The sequence below is a fragment of the Stegodyphus dumicola genome, chromosome 9 (genome assembly GCF_044657685.1).
Source record: "Stegodyphus dumicola isolate Sdum_Otavi_A_Nest chromosome 9, ASM4465768v1".
In the NCBI taxonomy this organism is placed as follows: Eukaryota; Metazoa; Arthropoda; class Arachnida; order Araneae; family Eresidae; genus Stegodyphus; species Stegodyphus dumicola.
Window position 1 is genome coordinate 151501610 of NC_140776.1, and position 15494 is coordinate 151517103.

Sequence of the window (15494 nt, forward strand, 5' to 3'; positions counted from 1 at the left end):
CGGATATCGTCTTGAAGAATGTTCCAAGTGAAACTGGCTCGTATCGACGTTTGACACGCGAAAAACTACAAACCACCGATGCAAGCTACCTTTTCAAAGGGAACCGAAACCAGAACAAACAATTCATTAACGATCTTGACCGCTTGGCCATTGGTAGTTATTTAGAATTGTGATAAAAACTGATATAATTATAAGAGCTTTTAACATATTGTTGCGTTTATCTTTTCTGACACCAGTTGTTACGTTATTTTCTTCGTTCACGTTCGTACGGGGTTCGTGAGGATTTGGAGTGAATAATGACAATACTACTTGACGAAGTATCGAAACACACTTTATTGGCCAGTATTGTCAGGACAGCTCCAAAATACGTTTTACAGTCGTCGATGAACTACTATAAACACGCTGGAACAATCAGCGACACAGCCTTCAGGTAATCAGGCTATAGCGGTGAAGAAAGCTTCACTGCAAAGCACCAGAGTACAGCTCCCGAATCTGCTCGGTCGTTCTCGGAACTCCACGTACTCTCGAGACTCTCCACGCTACAACTCGCGATGCACTCGACGACACACAGAGCACAGCTCCCGACTCTTCGATTCAGTCGTTCCCGGAGCTCAACACGCTCTCTCGACGATGACGATGCACTAACCGCGATACACTTCTTCGAAGCACTTGACGACCCATTCGGCACTCGCTGACCGGGTGTCAACTCGATCGTCTCAGAACGGACTAACTAGATGAGACACACTAACTCTCACTCTAGACGAGGCACCCCTCAATGACTGACTATCACCTCGCCAGACGAGGCGCACACACTGCGGACCAGCAGGGTTTATACACTGACTACCAATAAGTATTTGGACACCTATGCAAATGACGATACCTGCGGTCCTAAGGTACGTCACGGATTCCACCGGTATATATCGTGTAGGAAACAGCATCGGCTTTAGTCGCATGCAAGATACCTCGCAGTTCGGAGCTCTCTGATTTCGAGAAAGGTATAATTATCGGGTATCACAAATGTGGCCGATCCTTAAGGAACATATCTAGTGATCTGAAGTACCCAAAATCGATAGTGGCCTATGTGATTAAGAAGTGGAACGTGAGCGGTGATTGTCGGAATGTGCCCCGAGTCGGCAGACCAACGAAACTGGGAGATAAAGACCGACGAGTACTGTCCAGAGAAATTCGGAAGAACCGCACCCAACCGATGGCCCTCATCCGCGAGGAGTTTCAACAGGCATCCGGAAGTATTGTTTCAATGAATACCATCCGTAAGGAAGCACATCTGCTTGGTTTTCATGGTCGTGCTGGTGCCCACAAGCCTTTGATCACAAAGTCCAACAGCTCTGCTCGGTTAATGTGGTGCAAAGCACATCGAAATTGGACGGTAGATCAGTGGAAACGGGTTCTTTGGAGTGACGAATCAAAGTTCACCCTTTACCGTTCGGATGGCAGGGTCTGGGTCTGCCGTCTACCTGGAGAACGTTTCCTGCCAGAATGCATTGTGCCAACAGTCAAGTTCGGCGGAGGTGGAATTATGGTCTGAGGGTGTTTCTCCTGGTATGGGCTGGGACCCTTGGTCCCCATTCATAGTAAGCTCAACTCCGGTACTTACTGCACTATTTTGGATGACAATGTGCTTCCTACGTTGTAACAGTTTTACGGGTTGGACCCCTGTTACTTTCAAGACGACAATGCCAGTTGTCATGTTTCGACGTTAACCAAGGCTTGGTATGGTGCCAGTGGAGTTCATTGAATGGACTGGCCTGCCCAGAGTCCAGACCTGAACCCTATCGAGAACCTCTGGGACGAGTTGCATCGCCGAATTCAGGGGTACACTACCCGTGCAAAATCGGTGAAGGAACTTCTATGTCTTCTCCAAGCCGAGTGGAAGAAAAGACCACTAGCTGTCATACAAAGACTTGTGGAAAGTATGCCCTGGAGGGTCCACGATGTAATTACCTCTCGTGGAGACTCTACCAACTATTGATTTTGAATAAAGTTAGTTTTTCTTTTCTATCACAGGTGTCCAAATACTTATTGGTAGTCAGTGTATATCGGCTTGTGTTAGAGAACATTCTGGACTAAACCGGTAAGAATTCGTTCCAGAAGGTTCTCCATCCGTCCATGGTATACCGCCAATTTTGTCGCCAAATGGGCGATTTCTCGCTAAATGTGGCAACCCTGCCGTCTCTTGCCATTTTATGACAACCCTAAAACTCGTTTGTGGGGAAGCTATCTTACCGCGCCTGTACATTTCGTAACAGTATGTTTCCTGGATTGATGGGACCTTTATGAAAAAGTGTGATAAAATATCGTAAAATTAGGTCCCCCTGTTGGCATGGTGGCCCTGTTGGCATCGTATTATTGTGTAATCGTAATTGTAATTGCAATATAAGAGTAATTCTAATGTATTCATAATTTAAGAGCATTGTAATGTATGTGTAATTGTAACCACGTATTATGTGATCGTAACATTAACCGTATTGTATAACAAACATGCCCTGATAAGGCACGTACCACTATGCATATATGTAAATATTTTCACTGATCGAATGCTCTGTGTGCCAATGCCACTTACACTGTATCCCACAATATACCAACTCAGTTGCCTGTAAAGCTGCTCTTTGTGAGTGTACTGTGCGGGCGCTATGCATAATAATGTCATTACGTAATTATGTCATCAGCATAAAAATAACCTTTGAATGTGTGCTGGGAATACACTGGTCACCTGTATAATCACTGTGCATAAAAATGGCATTCGCTTACTGTATAGTGTATATTGTAAGGTATGTGTAATTCTAATGTATTTTTAATGTAAGAATATTGTAATGTAATATTGCAAAATAACTGTAACGTATATGTTGTAGGGTTTATATTTATTTTAACTAACATTTATTTTAAGTTTAAACTATCTTTCCTGTCAAGCCTTACTTTCCCCTGGAATTGCCAATGCCAGAGTATGTAAATTTTTAGTAGAATGCGCAAAGTATTCAGATTTTTAGCAGAAGTATTTTTAGTTAAATAGAAGGGAAACGAGTTCGTAAGGGTGCTTTCCTGCTTCACGAGCGTGAAGGTGGCTAGGTAGAAATTGAAGAACCGCACGTTTCGGCCTGTGTGCTTGCCTCGGCAGATAGTTGAATCTTTCAACTTAATATTCAGAAAGTTTGCTGAAATATTAGCTGTATCTTAGAACGCGGTTAGGTTAGTTACGTTTAGAGAGCCTCGTAGGTAGTAACTTGTTATTATTCATTTTTAGTTTCTTATTTTTATTTTACCACCGGTTCGGCGTAGTTTGTGAGCGTCAAGTGCACGCATCTGTAACTTCTAAAGTAGAATAAAAAGGGAGTTAAACCCTTCTTAAGAGTTTTGTGTACTTTCCAGTTCATAGCAGTCACTACTATTGTTGCGTGTAGGTTGGGGCCGCGCAACACCACAATGTAACGACAAAATAACTCTAATGTATGTTTTATAACCATCCTGCATACCCTGGTCACCTGCATAATCCTTACGCTTAAATATGGCATACGTTTATTGTATAGCGTATATCGTAATGTATGTGTAATTCTAATGTATTTATAATGTAAGAGTATTGTAATGCCTGCCTAATTACAAAGTAACTGTAATGTATGTGTAATTGTGTCCACGTAACATGTGATTATAACGTTACCTGTACTGTAAACCACCCTGCATACTCTGGTCATCAGCATAATCACTATGCTTAAATATGGCATAACTCTGTTATATAGCGTACATTGTAATGTATGTGTATTCCTAATGTATTTATAAGATAAGAGTTGAGTGTGTACTGTGCAAAATCATGTCATCAGCATAAGGCATAAATAAGCCATTTGCACATTGTAATGTGCATATATCTATCTGTGGACACCTGTGGCGCATTATGCACACAACAATGTCATCTGCACTGTAAACTAGAAACGTCTAAGTCCTTTGTAACGTTACTATATTCTACACTCCTTCCTCTGGGCCGCTCTAGATAATGGTGGTGCTGTACTGATTAACCACTATGCTAAAGGGACAGTGCCCACGTCCTCCGTCGCTTGTCGGCATGGTGGTAAAGGAGCTTGCTGACTGACACAGCCTTAGGTCCAGGTTCGAATCCCGGAGAAAACATGAATATTTGCAAGTGTATAATGTGTTTACGACATGGATGCACTTAAAATAGCGTCTAAATGAAAATTAAATGAATAAGCAGTTTTAAATGACTTTTATGCCAATACTTTCTTTTGTAAATTGAGCGACAAGAAGCATAAAGTTAACTTACCTCTGTAACAAGAGCTTTAGGATATTTTAGATATTCTTCGAGAACTCTATATGTCATCCAAATCATTCCGGCTGCTGTCAGAGAAAGAGCAGTTATCCAAACAACTCTCCGTCGGGTGGATTTAACAGTAACTAGATGGGATACTCCTGCTGCTGAAAGACCATTCGCCAAGAAATTTTTTAAGGTCATCCGCTGATGAGAATTTAATTTCTTCTTTCTTCTGAGAATGAAAAATTTGCTTAAACCATATTCTAGCAATTTAAAAATATTTCATAGCTTTCAAAAAAGAGACATCAATAATATTACCAAACTGAGCTATCATGTAACGATTTTACGATTAGTTCTTTTTTACTGCCACTATTGAAAAACAAACATTTTGGGTTATTAACTTTTTATAATTATTTCTGTAAATCAGCACGCCTAAAACTACGAATATATTACATGAGCATGAAAAATTAATATGCTGGGTGATGTATATCCACAGGCACAAAGCACGGACGAATTATGTAGAAAAGAATGTTTACTAGTACTTTTAAGAAAATAACTTTATTTTGAAAACTTGATTCTAGTTTTCTAAGCTTTTATATTTGACACGGATAGTGCGACATAATATGAAAAACATGTGATTTTTTAAATAAAGTGTTTCAGTTAAAAGCATGTAGAGTTCTCCACTTTGTAAAGGCTAAGTTGCTGTTGAACGTGAAGAATCTGAACTGATAAGCGAATAATCGCTTGAGTTCGTGTGACAGGACCCAACAAGATGGAAGGGTAAATCACCCTTTATTATTCAAATAAGATTTAACAGAACTCCGTCTTGTTGTGTACAATAAAAGCCGACACTTGGGCTTGAACTTAAGAGGCTAAGAAGTAAACTAAAACTAATCTAAAGATTCTAACCGAGTTGGCCCCTTAACGCTAAATGACTGCGAATCTGTCAAGGGCCTGAGTACGGCCGAGCTTAATAACAGCTTTGAGAGAGAGTAGCCAAAAAGGGCGGACGCGTGCTAATCAGAAACTCTGATTCTCTCTTACCCAGCAAGTAGAACTACGCGGTTAAATACCGCTCTTCCTCATTATGTATTCAGACGTGATCCTAAAACTACGTTCTGGCCGGAAGTAGTAAGTTGAAGTTAAGAATCGACAGGAAAGGAACTTAAAATTTAACTGTTAATAAAATTAACATAATTCTTACAAGCATTAAAAATGTTAAAAAAATAATTGATTTAACTATCACAGCATTATTGATTACACGAATCTTAATATGTAACTTACATGTACTGCTATTTATTACTCTACTAAAATTCATGAAAATATGACATCGACATATTTATATACTCACGGTTGTAAAGCTTACAACATCAGGAAGAAATCACGTGAATAAAATGAAATTTACAGGAAATGGAAAGCTGATTATGATATGTAAATATTTAGAATTTCAGAATGTTCTCCGTGTACTGAGCAACTTTCCCTGAAATGTTGTATCAGTCGGATAAAAGAAGGCATAGCTAAATGTTAAAAACAGAATTTCGTTATCTGCAAGTGATAAATGTTTGATGAAAATTTACTCTGTTTCATTGGCGATTAAGACCCAGTGTAAGTAAGTTTCGCTATTTGAACAGGGGCGAATAATGTGCTTACGAGAAGAAAGATATTTTTATTACGAAATCGCAGCTCGTATGAAACATAATGCCTCATCAGAGTTGCGTGTGTGCAGACAGTACTAAATCAGTCGCAAATGGCAGTGGAGCATGAAATGCTACACCAGCAATGTATGAATGATACCTCATCTCCATGATAGTGATGAACAGTGCGGCTTCATCTCGACACTTAGAACAACTTGATTGATTACTGCTACAGTTATCCCTTGTGTACTTCCAAAGTTCGCCGTTGTCTGCTGTGTCATGTAATGCATAAAGGCATTTCTTTGCTCCGAATTCTCTTACCTCAAAATCATTGACGCTTGCGGCAACAATGGGCTCATCATCACAGCCATTCGCGTGCCTATAGGCAATTGCTCGTCTTTCCACACGAATTTTGCTTCAATGTGGAGTACGATAATGATCGAATATAGACGCTATGTGGGTAAACTCAGTTTTTCGGAGTGCATTATCCAGCTCATACTAGAAGCTCGTCAAACGTGATAGTCTAAAGCGCCCATAAATATGATAGGTGATCCAGTCTGCTAAGACATGAAGGTAGGTATCAATAACCACTGCACCAGGGAACTTGTGAAGAAGTCTTGCTCTTCATTCTTGAAGGTGTATTTCAACAGAATTCAATACAAGTCCACAAATTGCTAGAAATATTTGACTCCTCTACTTAACAGACACCATTTCTTCCTTGGCCTGCTCATTTAGCTGCTATGAAGCCTGTTGTATAGGATTTCGTGCACAGAAAACACGCTCGAAGCATTCGCTCCGAAGTCAACATGAATCAATTTTGGGCTCGGTCAGTTTTAGGCTGGATTGCTTAAGAATTGGGTATGAACTTCATTTATAATAGTTTTCCTCATTTTCTGATGATACAAATAATGAAATTCCCAGATTTTTAGTTTCTTCATTAGAAAAGATCCGGGGATAGAAATGTGGAATGCTGCTACTCAGATTTACATTCAAAACTGGTTTTATTCAATGTCATGACAACTCGAAGCTCTTAATGCAGCCCATGGGAGTTTCAGAAAATATTAATTTTGCGCATTTAATATTCTTGTATTAAATTTAATTTATTCTTGGCGTAACTACTTGTTATCTATTTAATAAACTTTATTAAATTCTGATGAATTTTCATGGGGCTGCAGTTTTCACTAACAGCAGTATATCTAATCAAAAGGAAGAGAAAGAAGCCAATGTAAAATTCAAAACTAAGCCAAAATGTTTTAGCGTAAATTTTGAATAAAGTTCTATCGATTTAGAAGGCGATCAGATAATAAAATCGTTGTAATCAAAACCTACTTCAAAATAAGTTGTATATCTATTGAAGAATCTGACTGACTTGTATCCAAATAATATGATCTCAAAATCCAAATAATAGGCCAATATTTAAGTACAAATGATAACATTAATTGTAACGAAAAAAAATTGGAATAAACACAATTAGATTAAACAAAATGAGTACTGAATGCTAATTGTAATTAAAAAAAAGTGAAAGAAAGGAAAAGAAATAGCATTTATTAAACACAAAAAGACTTCTGCAGTAAGCTTAATTTCTTTGAAAATAATTCTTTCTTGCAAGGCAAGGGAAAAAGGCTAATTAATAAATAAATTAAATCAGTATTAGGGAAATTATATGAAAACACTGGCGTGACATATAATGACTCCATATCCTCGAAACCAATTTCCAGGGAAAATTATGTAATATCTAAGAATGGGATTATTTCCTTCTGCTTAAAGTTACATTGCAGCATACTTTAAAGAAATCTGGAAAACTACATAATTGATAAATATTTTTAAAAATTATTATAAAAAATGAAGGCGGAAAAATTGTTTACGAGTTTGTTGTAAGTAACGAAACATTTGAAATTTTACATCGTATATATTTGTGAATGTTAGAATTTTAAAATGATGGAGGTAAAATGGTCGGAAAAAAACGGAAATTTTCAAACATTTGCAAACACTCTCTGAACTGCTTTAAAAATTAGGTGTGAACTTCATGTAAAATACTTTTCTGATGGTACAAACAACGAAATTCCGAGATTTTTAGTTTCTTCGTTAAAAAAAGGTATGCGAAAAAAACTCCACAAAAGATTATTTCAATATTAATTTTAAAAAAGTCTAAACTAAATTTTAAAAAATCGATTCGAGGTGCATAAAACTCCACAAAAGATTATTTCAACATTAATTAAAAAACTTCTAAACTGAATTTTAAAAAATCGATTTGAATCGATTTCACATCTTCATCATCCGGATAACGTATATTCCAAATTACTTAGGTTTAGGCCTATCCGCCTGTATGCTAAACTACAAACTTACATATAAATTCCTCATTCTATAAAAATTAAGATGAATATAAAAGTACGGAGAGCTAAAATTTAGTGCTAAATATTAAGTAGATCATTTGTGAAAAAGTTGGTAAAAATGAACATACAGGAAATCACTATTTATAAAGAAGCTAAATAAAAGTTTTTCTTTAATTTTATATCCCTTAGTTTATTTTCATATGTTTTTAGTTATCAGAATCATAGAGGAAAATATGTTTGTTTGAAATTTTAAGTAATTTAATTTCAAAGCTAGTACTAAAACCTCGGTTAAACGAAATGTGTGACCATAATAGCGGTTACAACAAAGAAAGACTGAGTAAGAAATTTTTAATAATAGTTCGGTAATGGCAGAAACATTAGCTTTGCAAAGCTTTCTCATTAATTTATTCGCAATAAGCACGCACTATATGACTAAAAGAAAATTTCCCGTTAAAACATCAAACAGAATCATGTTTCTAATTTGTTTTCTCATTATGGATAATGTTTATTTATGAATTTTTTCCCTGTGCAATTGATCACAAAGATAGCACCTTATCGATTAAGCAGAGAATCATGCAGTTAAATTACTAGCTGTATATCAATCAGTATTGACACTGAAGATTTTCGGAAAATAAAACTCAGTTTGCTATGGAAATTACTATGGAAACCCTAGATACAGGTAAACTATACCATATTTAAACGTGGTAAAAGTAAAACTATTAATCAAAAGTATACCTTAGTCAGAAAGGAGTCGGAACGAAATCCAGTACTACGTAACGAATTTTGAATGAACCTTAGAAGTTCAATATCAAAAATCAGTGAAATTATGCTTCCATACGTAGTTTCGAATTTGTCAAAGACGATGCAAGAAGAACAAAGATGCAGTAACGGAAACATAACGTAAAATCAAACTCGTGATCACTTCACTAGAAATGCATTATCGAAGGTGTTTAAAGATATCAGTGTTCAGTGTAAAAGTAAACTTCACAAAACACTCAAGAATTAAAGTAATTACCTCTTTGAAGACTTTTGACCACAGTGTTTGAACATCGTCACATTATTGTATTTCCGATATAAATCTGTATACAAGCTCGACGTAGTTCTTTGCTTTTGCGCCAGTGGAATGCCAGTGGAATCACCTATTGATCGACAGTGTGATCTGCATGCGTGATATTTCCATGATCAACGCACGCAACAGTATCCGTGGTGATCAATTTTCGACGTCTTTCTGTGTTTGCGAAGTTCATTCATCATTTGGAAATATCGATGAAAAAAAGATATTACAAGTTTATACATTGTTGCATTCAATTTCAATTGATTTTCGATTAATAATATTCAGTAATATTTTATATTGTCAATGATTTTTTTTCTAATTTATTTATATATAAACACGGATCAATAATTAATATGCTATCCAAATATATTACAAAAGTAATTTCGTGATAATCATACGTACGCAACCGGCTTAAATTTTTCGAAGATGATGGAGTTTACAAATTACAAATGGATCAATTTTGAACTGCGTCATTTTATAATATTGTTGACAAAAGCAGCTTATTATAAATTTTTGGCGTAAATTCACCAATATTTGCTTTTCAGATTCAGCGTAAGGAATTTTTGGCTGAGCAACGTCAATTTATGGTAATACTCCATTTTCAATAGCTAATGTCGCTTTCGCAAGTGACAGGTATCTTCACTATAACAGGTTTCTTATTTCTTCAACTGAAAATAATTCCGAAATTTAAGTACTTAGCCCGAATTTAAACAATATCTTTGTCTATTTTCTCTCAACAAAGTATTAGATTTATATTTTGAAACATACTTTCAAGGAAACGTTTATTAAAACACCAAGTCCTCACGATATCGACTTGGTAGAACTTGGCTGGATAGGAGAATTTTATGCCCTGCTATGGGAGCGAGAATTCAAGACACAGTTGTGTGATAAGTAACTCAAATGTATTTATGCCTAATGATTAAAGTTTTTTTTATAGTAGTCAATAGTTGTTTTTTGCCAGAATCTTGTGCAATAATTACCCTCATTAGTCTTTTCTGCTTATAATTCTATAGCGCTTTTTCAGTCATTCCTTTCTTTTTCAGTCATTTCCAGTCTTTCAGTCCTCCTGTCTTTCACAATGGGCTCTATTAGTTATAAAATGATGAAGAGGAACCAAGCGATCCTCAGCGTAGGTTTTTGATTTGAAATTTTCCGTTTTCTACCTTTCTATGAACAAATAATAAAACTGTGTGAGAATTTGATATTTATCTTGTTTAGCGAGAACATAATTAGATGTTTATTTGATATCTTGTAATTTTAGTCTAAATGGAGCCACTATATTGTATTGAAAAAGGTAAAATACTATAGAACTATCTGAACAACTGAAAGCTGCTAACATTTTGAAGTACTAAGAAGTACTATTTTTTACTAAGTACCATTTTGAAGTATGAAGAATTTTGAAGTACTAAGACTTTTCTGTTTGAAGGTGCCGACATAACGATTGCGATAGACGCCTTACAGTTGCAGTGTTCCACAGATACAAGCTAAACAATATATTGCTTTTTTGTAAGCCGATGTCTTGAGTGATACACTGAAAAGGAAATCTCTGTTTAAATTTTATCTACAGAAGGAACATTTGAAACAACAATTTTTAAATAATTTTGACTGGTTTCAGTTGAATAGTACATTGACTCCAAAATGATTCTAAAATATAATAGCTCTTTATAAAACAAAAAGAACATAGATGCATTTAGACGTGACTGATGTGATATATTTCCCTGAAGTTAAAATCTAACTAGACGTAGAAATGCAGAAAATTTATATTGAAATATTTCATGATGAAAGATCCTAAAACAAACAAAAAAGCATGTAGACGAAAAACAAGAAAATAAGAGAAAAATGAAGAGAAAAAATTGAGTGTAACTTAAGGTGAACTCCATCAATGATTCGGAACTGGAAGGAAAACTGGAATAAAATGCTATTAAATTCATATATTATAGATTTTGCAGTTTATTTAGCATTCGGAAATACAATAACTTGCAGAAAATGTATTGCATTAAAGTTCTGTGTGTAATATTACCTTTAAATTCTTAAAGATATGTAACGGCTATTTGATAATTTATAAACTGGGCTTAGTCTATTAAAGGTATTAAATAAAGTTAGTTCTTAATTAAAGACATTAAATAAATTCAATCGTATTTTCAGAGGACTCAGTCCTATTACTCGATAATAGCTCAGTTATTAATGAACGACTATGACGAGAGATGCAGCGTAAATTCCATCTCAGTTTTAATCAAGAATGTCCTAGGTACATCAAAAAGCAGAACATCTGATATAATCAGGTTCAAACACAAAATTGTTCAGTGGCGTAATTTTGTCCATTATTATTTGGATTATACATGAGCGTAACCATTACGTCTTTTTGATGAAGGCTTTATGATGATACTACATAATCAGCAGGAGTTTGTTAAGGAATCAAAATATTTTCTGACACTAGGTAAAACATCCTTCCTTCAAAATAAATGCACAGTCTTTTTTCCTTTTGAAAATAAAATTTACATCAGAAATGAGAACGAACCATCCAGAACTTACGTTTTATTATTTACATGAAAGGTTATAAAATAACAGCAAGAATGGCTATTAAAATTTTCTTATTAGAAATTTATGGAAATCAAAATAGCTTCTATATATTAAAGCACAATTATGAAACATTCACAACAAGGAAGGCAGTATTTGGTTTGCTGAACGAGATAACAAAGGGTACTAAAACTCAAGATGAATTTTGTGAACAAATAATCAGATGGAAATGGCAATCTAGTGTAGAAGTTTGTATGAATAGATAAGTTCAGTTTTTAGAAATTATTTTGAAAAGTCGTAGGTAATCCTAGACAAAAGCTGCTTCAAATTTTCGCTCTCTGATATCTGTATGTTATGATCACAGACACATTTGAATATGAAAAATACCGTTGCTATCAGTATACAAAATTTACTTCAGTGAAACAGAAACATTTGGAAGGGGATGAAGGGAGACAAAATTTTCCAATGAGCAGAAAGTCCACTACCATTTCAGGTTCACGAAGAATAGTTTAATCTAACAGAAGGAGGAGTTGCAAATAATTACAAAGCAGTAGAAATTCAAAAAGATTTAAATATAAAACAAATATTTAAATTACCAAAGTTAATGAGATACGAAAGTGTCAATCTGAAGAAGAAATTATTACCGAACTATAGAAAATAAGCTAAAAAAAGAATTTCCAGTGCAAGAAAAAATATTGGGAGGAATATATTGTTCAGATCAGAAATAAGAACGAATCATTGAAAAACCATGTTTTATTATTTGTATGAAAGGTCTTGAAGTTGCAGTAGGAATGATTATTAAAATTTTCTTGTGGAAATCAGCTTGTTCGCACAATTCTAAAACATTTAAACCAACAAAGATAGTACTTGGTTCACTGAACCAGATAACAGAGGGTAATAAATCTCAAGATTCTTTTCGACAATGCATTGACAATCTATGAATGAAAACTGTTAACAGTTGAACGATTTTGTTGCCACATGAAATTTTTGGTACAATTTTAACGAAAAAAGAGCTAAAATTGACAGTTTGTTCCAAATCGGATATGGACAGAAATTTATTCTGTAACGATCTTTTGTCTTTAAAAAGCTTCTTTCCCAAAGAAGACAATATGAAACCATACCGGGCATTACATTTTATTAAAGAGCTCAAGTTTAAGAATTGTATCGCATTCTATGGATATCCATTCGCATAATGCTAACTATGCCGATAATTCTAACATGTGAAGAAATTTTAGCAATTCTAACACGTGAAGTTTCTTTAAATTTAAATTTGAACGGGTCACAAGCAAGCTTCCGTAAACTGTATCATTAGAAAAGTATGCTACAGATAACACATATTTTTCACAAAACCCTCAATTAGTCCGTTATGTCTCAGGCCACGGACCATTTCCAACCTATTTCGAAAGAATTGGTATTTCACACACCAATACATGCAGTTGCGGTCAAACAGGAACGCCTGAACACTATATCACGAACTGTCCGTTAACCAAAGATTTTCATATAATCATGCATTCTACAAATATTGATGCGTTTAAAAAATTCTTAGTTAAATAAAAATATATAGTACAAAAAATCACGAAAACAATGCAAATACTAGGAAGACTAGGAACAGACATGTGTCAAGTTATATAATTTATTCAAATGCTAAAAAATAAGTATCATTTAAAAAATTCTACTTTCAAAATTACCTCTAAATATACATATGGAACGTATGTAATAAATCGTGAGATTAAGATATGTCAAATAAAAATAATAATAATATATAAATTTATTTATTCAGGGAAATACCATACATTCATAAGAGCATTGAATTTTAAAATAGGCATTTATTATGCAGAAGAAGAAATTTATAAAGAAGCATTACGATTTAAGGGTAAAAGTAAATCTAAAGCGCATATCTTTCAACTTGTAAGGATCCTAAGTTTTACTAACGTTTATTTTATTTTAAATCTTTACTATCACTTCTTATTTTCTACTTCCGGCCAGAATTAAAAGCTTTAACTTATTTATGCAAATTTGTCTTGCGAACGCCAAGTACTTAAGTTGTGGCTTTTTGCCAAGCAAGAGAGAGGAAGGAGTGATTAGGAGCAGGCCGCTTGCCATAGCAGTTTTACTCGGTTGCTGGTTGCCTTCAAGGCCAGAGGTTTAATCCTCTTGATAATTTTAAACGTATCGTAGTGTTAATAGTTCTCTGTACTACATACGGCCTTTCTGTTAATATACGGCCAATCTTCAAGTAGACACTTGTTTATTAATCCAAAGTTAGTTTAGTTAGAATTTAGTTAATATTTTTATATTCTTACGTTCAGACCACAAGTGGTTGGTCTCTGTATTCCGAAGTCCGGAAATCATTGTAAAGAGAGAAAAATAAAGGGTTTCGTATACCCTTCCTGTGTATCTTGTCTACTTCCCACATTTATTGAACATAGCTTTAGTAAGCTCCCTGTTCCGAGTCAGGTCATTTAAAGTTCCCAAAGCAAGTAAGGAGGAACACTGAACCTGATAAACTGTTCCTTTAAAGAAAAATATGGAGACTACCTATGAAAATGGAGCATTTAAAAAAATTCTTACAGGAAGATTCTACAAAGAAGAAAGAGAAAATTATTTAACTTTTTTAAGAGGAAGTTAAAAGGTAAAAGGACAAGTAATTTATGAAGAAGGAAAGAGGAACCAAGGAAAAAGTAACTAACAAGAATGTTTTTCTGAACTGTTCAATAAAGGAAGAAGGGGAAGGCTCTACATGATTCAGCCACAGAAAGGAATAAGAAAAGGAACTAATGTCACATTACAGTTATAATAAATGTATCTTTGTATTTGCTAACCAGTAAAATCTACTGTCTATTTACTAGTTAAGACATTTTTCATTAAATAAGAATGTTTCATTAAAAGAAGAAGGGGAAATTTTTACAGGAAGATGTTTTATTAAAAAAATACAGAATAAGAATTTAAGTTATTTATGAAGAAACCACGAGAACGAGAAGAAGATGAAATTAATGAAAAGGGAAGTGAGAATTTAAGAAGAAATAATTCATAATGATGGAATTCATATTTGTCCTTTATATGAAGAATGAAGGGAACATAATGGAAGTTACAAAAAGAGAAGAAGAAGTTGCTGCGTAGAAGAAGCTTAAGGATTTGAGATATAGATGAATTTACTCCATAGTATAGCATTTCGGCTGCCCTGCTCCGAGTAAACTTAATCTCACTACAGGTCGACTCTACCTTTGGGCACGTCGTGGAGGTTCAACCTCCACTATTGCCCTCCAGTAGAGCCGCGCACCACCTGGATAAGACACCAGGCAGCACCGGTCGTCTAATGCTCCTGCCAGTCGCTCGGGCGAGCCCGTCGCAGCGGGACATTACCCAGAGACCCCGGGGGATAACCCCCGGGTTACTAGCACCACACCGCGCTAGGACATGCCAGACTCCGAGGCCGGCCAATGAGTGACCTTTCCCAGAGCCTTCAGAACCACCAAGTTCATAAATTTTATACCCCCGTGGCCGAGACTGCCTAGATGCAGATCTTAGCCAGTAACTTCGCAGAATTCTCTACGTCGACCCCGGGGGGAATTACTCCATAGTATAAGGATAACTAAAAATTTAGGAAATAGGGAGTAGTATTCAACATGATATAGCTAATGAGGCACTACTTAATCGTTTATGGTAAGGCAGAAAAAGGAGGC

At 35.3% G+C, this 15494-nt stretch overlaps 1 protein-coding gene across 4 annotated transcripts in view; it reads right to left on the minus strand.

Annotated features, from left to right (window-relative positions):
- Nucleotides 1–15494, minus strand: part of LOC118200351 (degenerin mec-4-like) — a 124927-nt gene that overhangs the window by 62300 nt on the left and 47133 nt on the right. For 3 of the 4 annotated variants that reach the window (XM_085824238.1, XM_085824241.1, XM_085824237.1), the window contains one exon: nucleotides 4286–4505. In XM_085824238.1, the coding sequence (XP_085680364.1) occupies nucleotides 4286–4474 (189 nt within the window). In that variant the 5' untranslated portion in view covers nucleotides 4475–4505. The remainder of the gene's footprint in view (nucleotides 1–4285; nucleotides 4506–15494) is intronic. The other variant, XM_085824239.1, reaches the window with a different exon arrangement.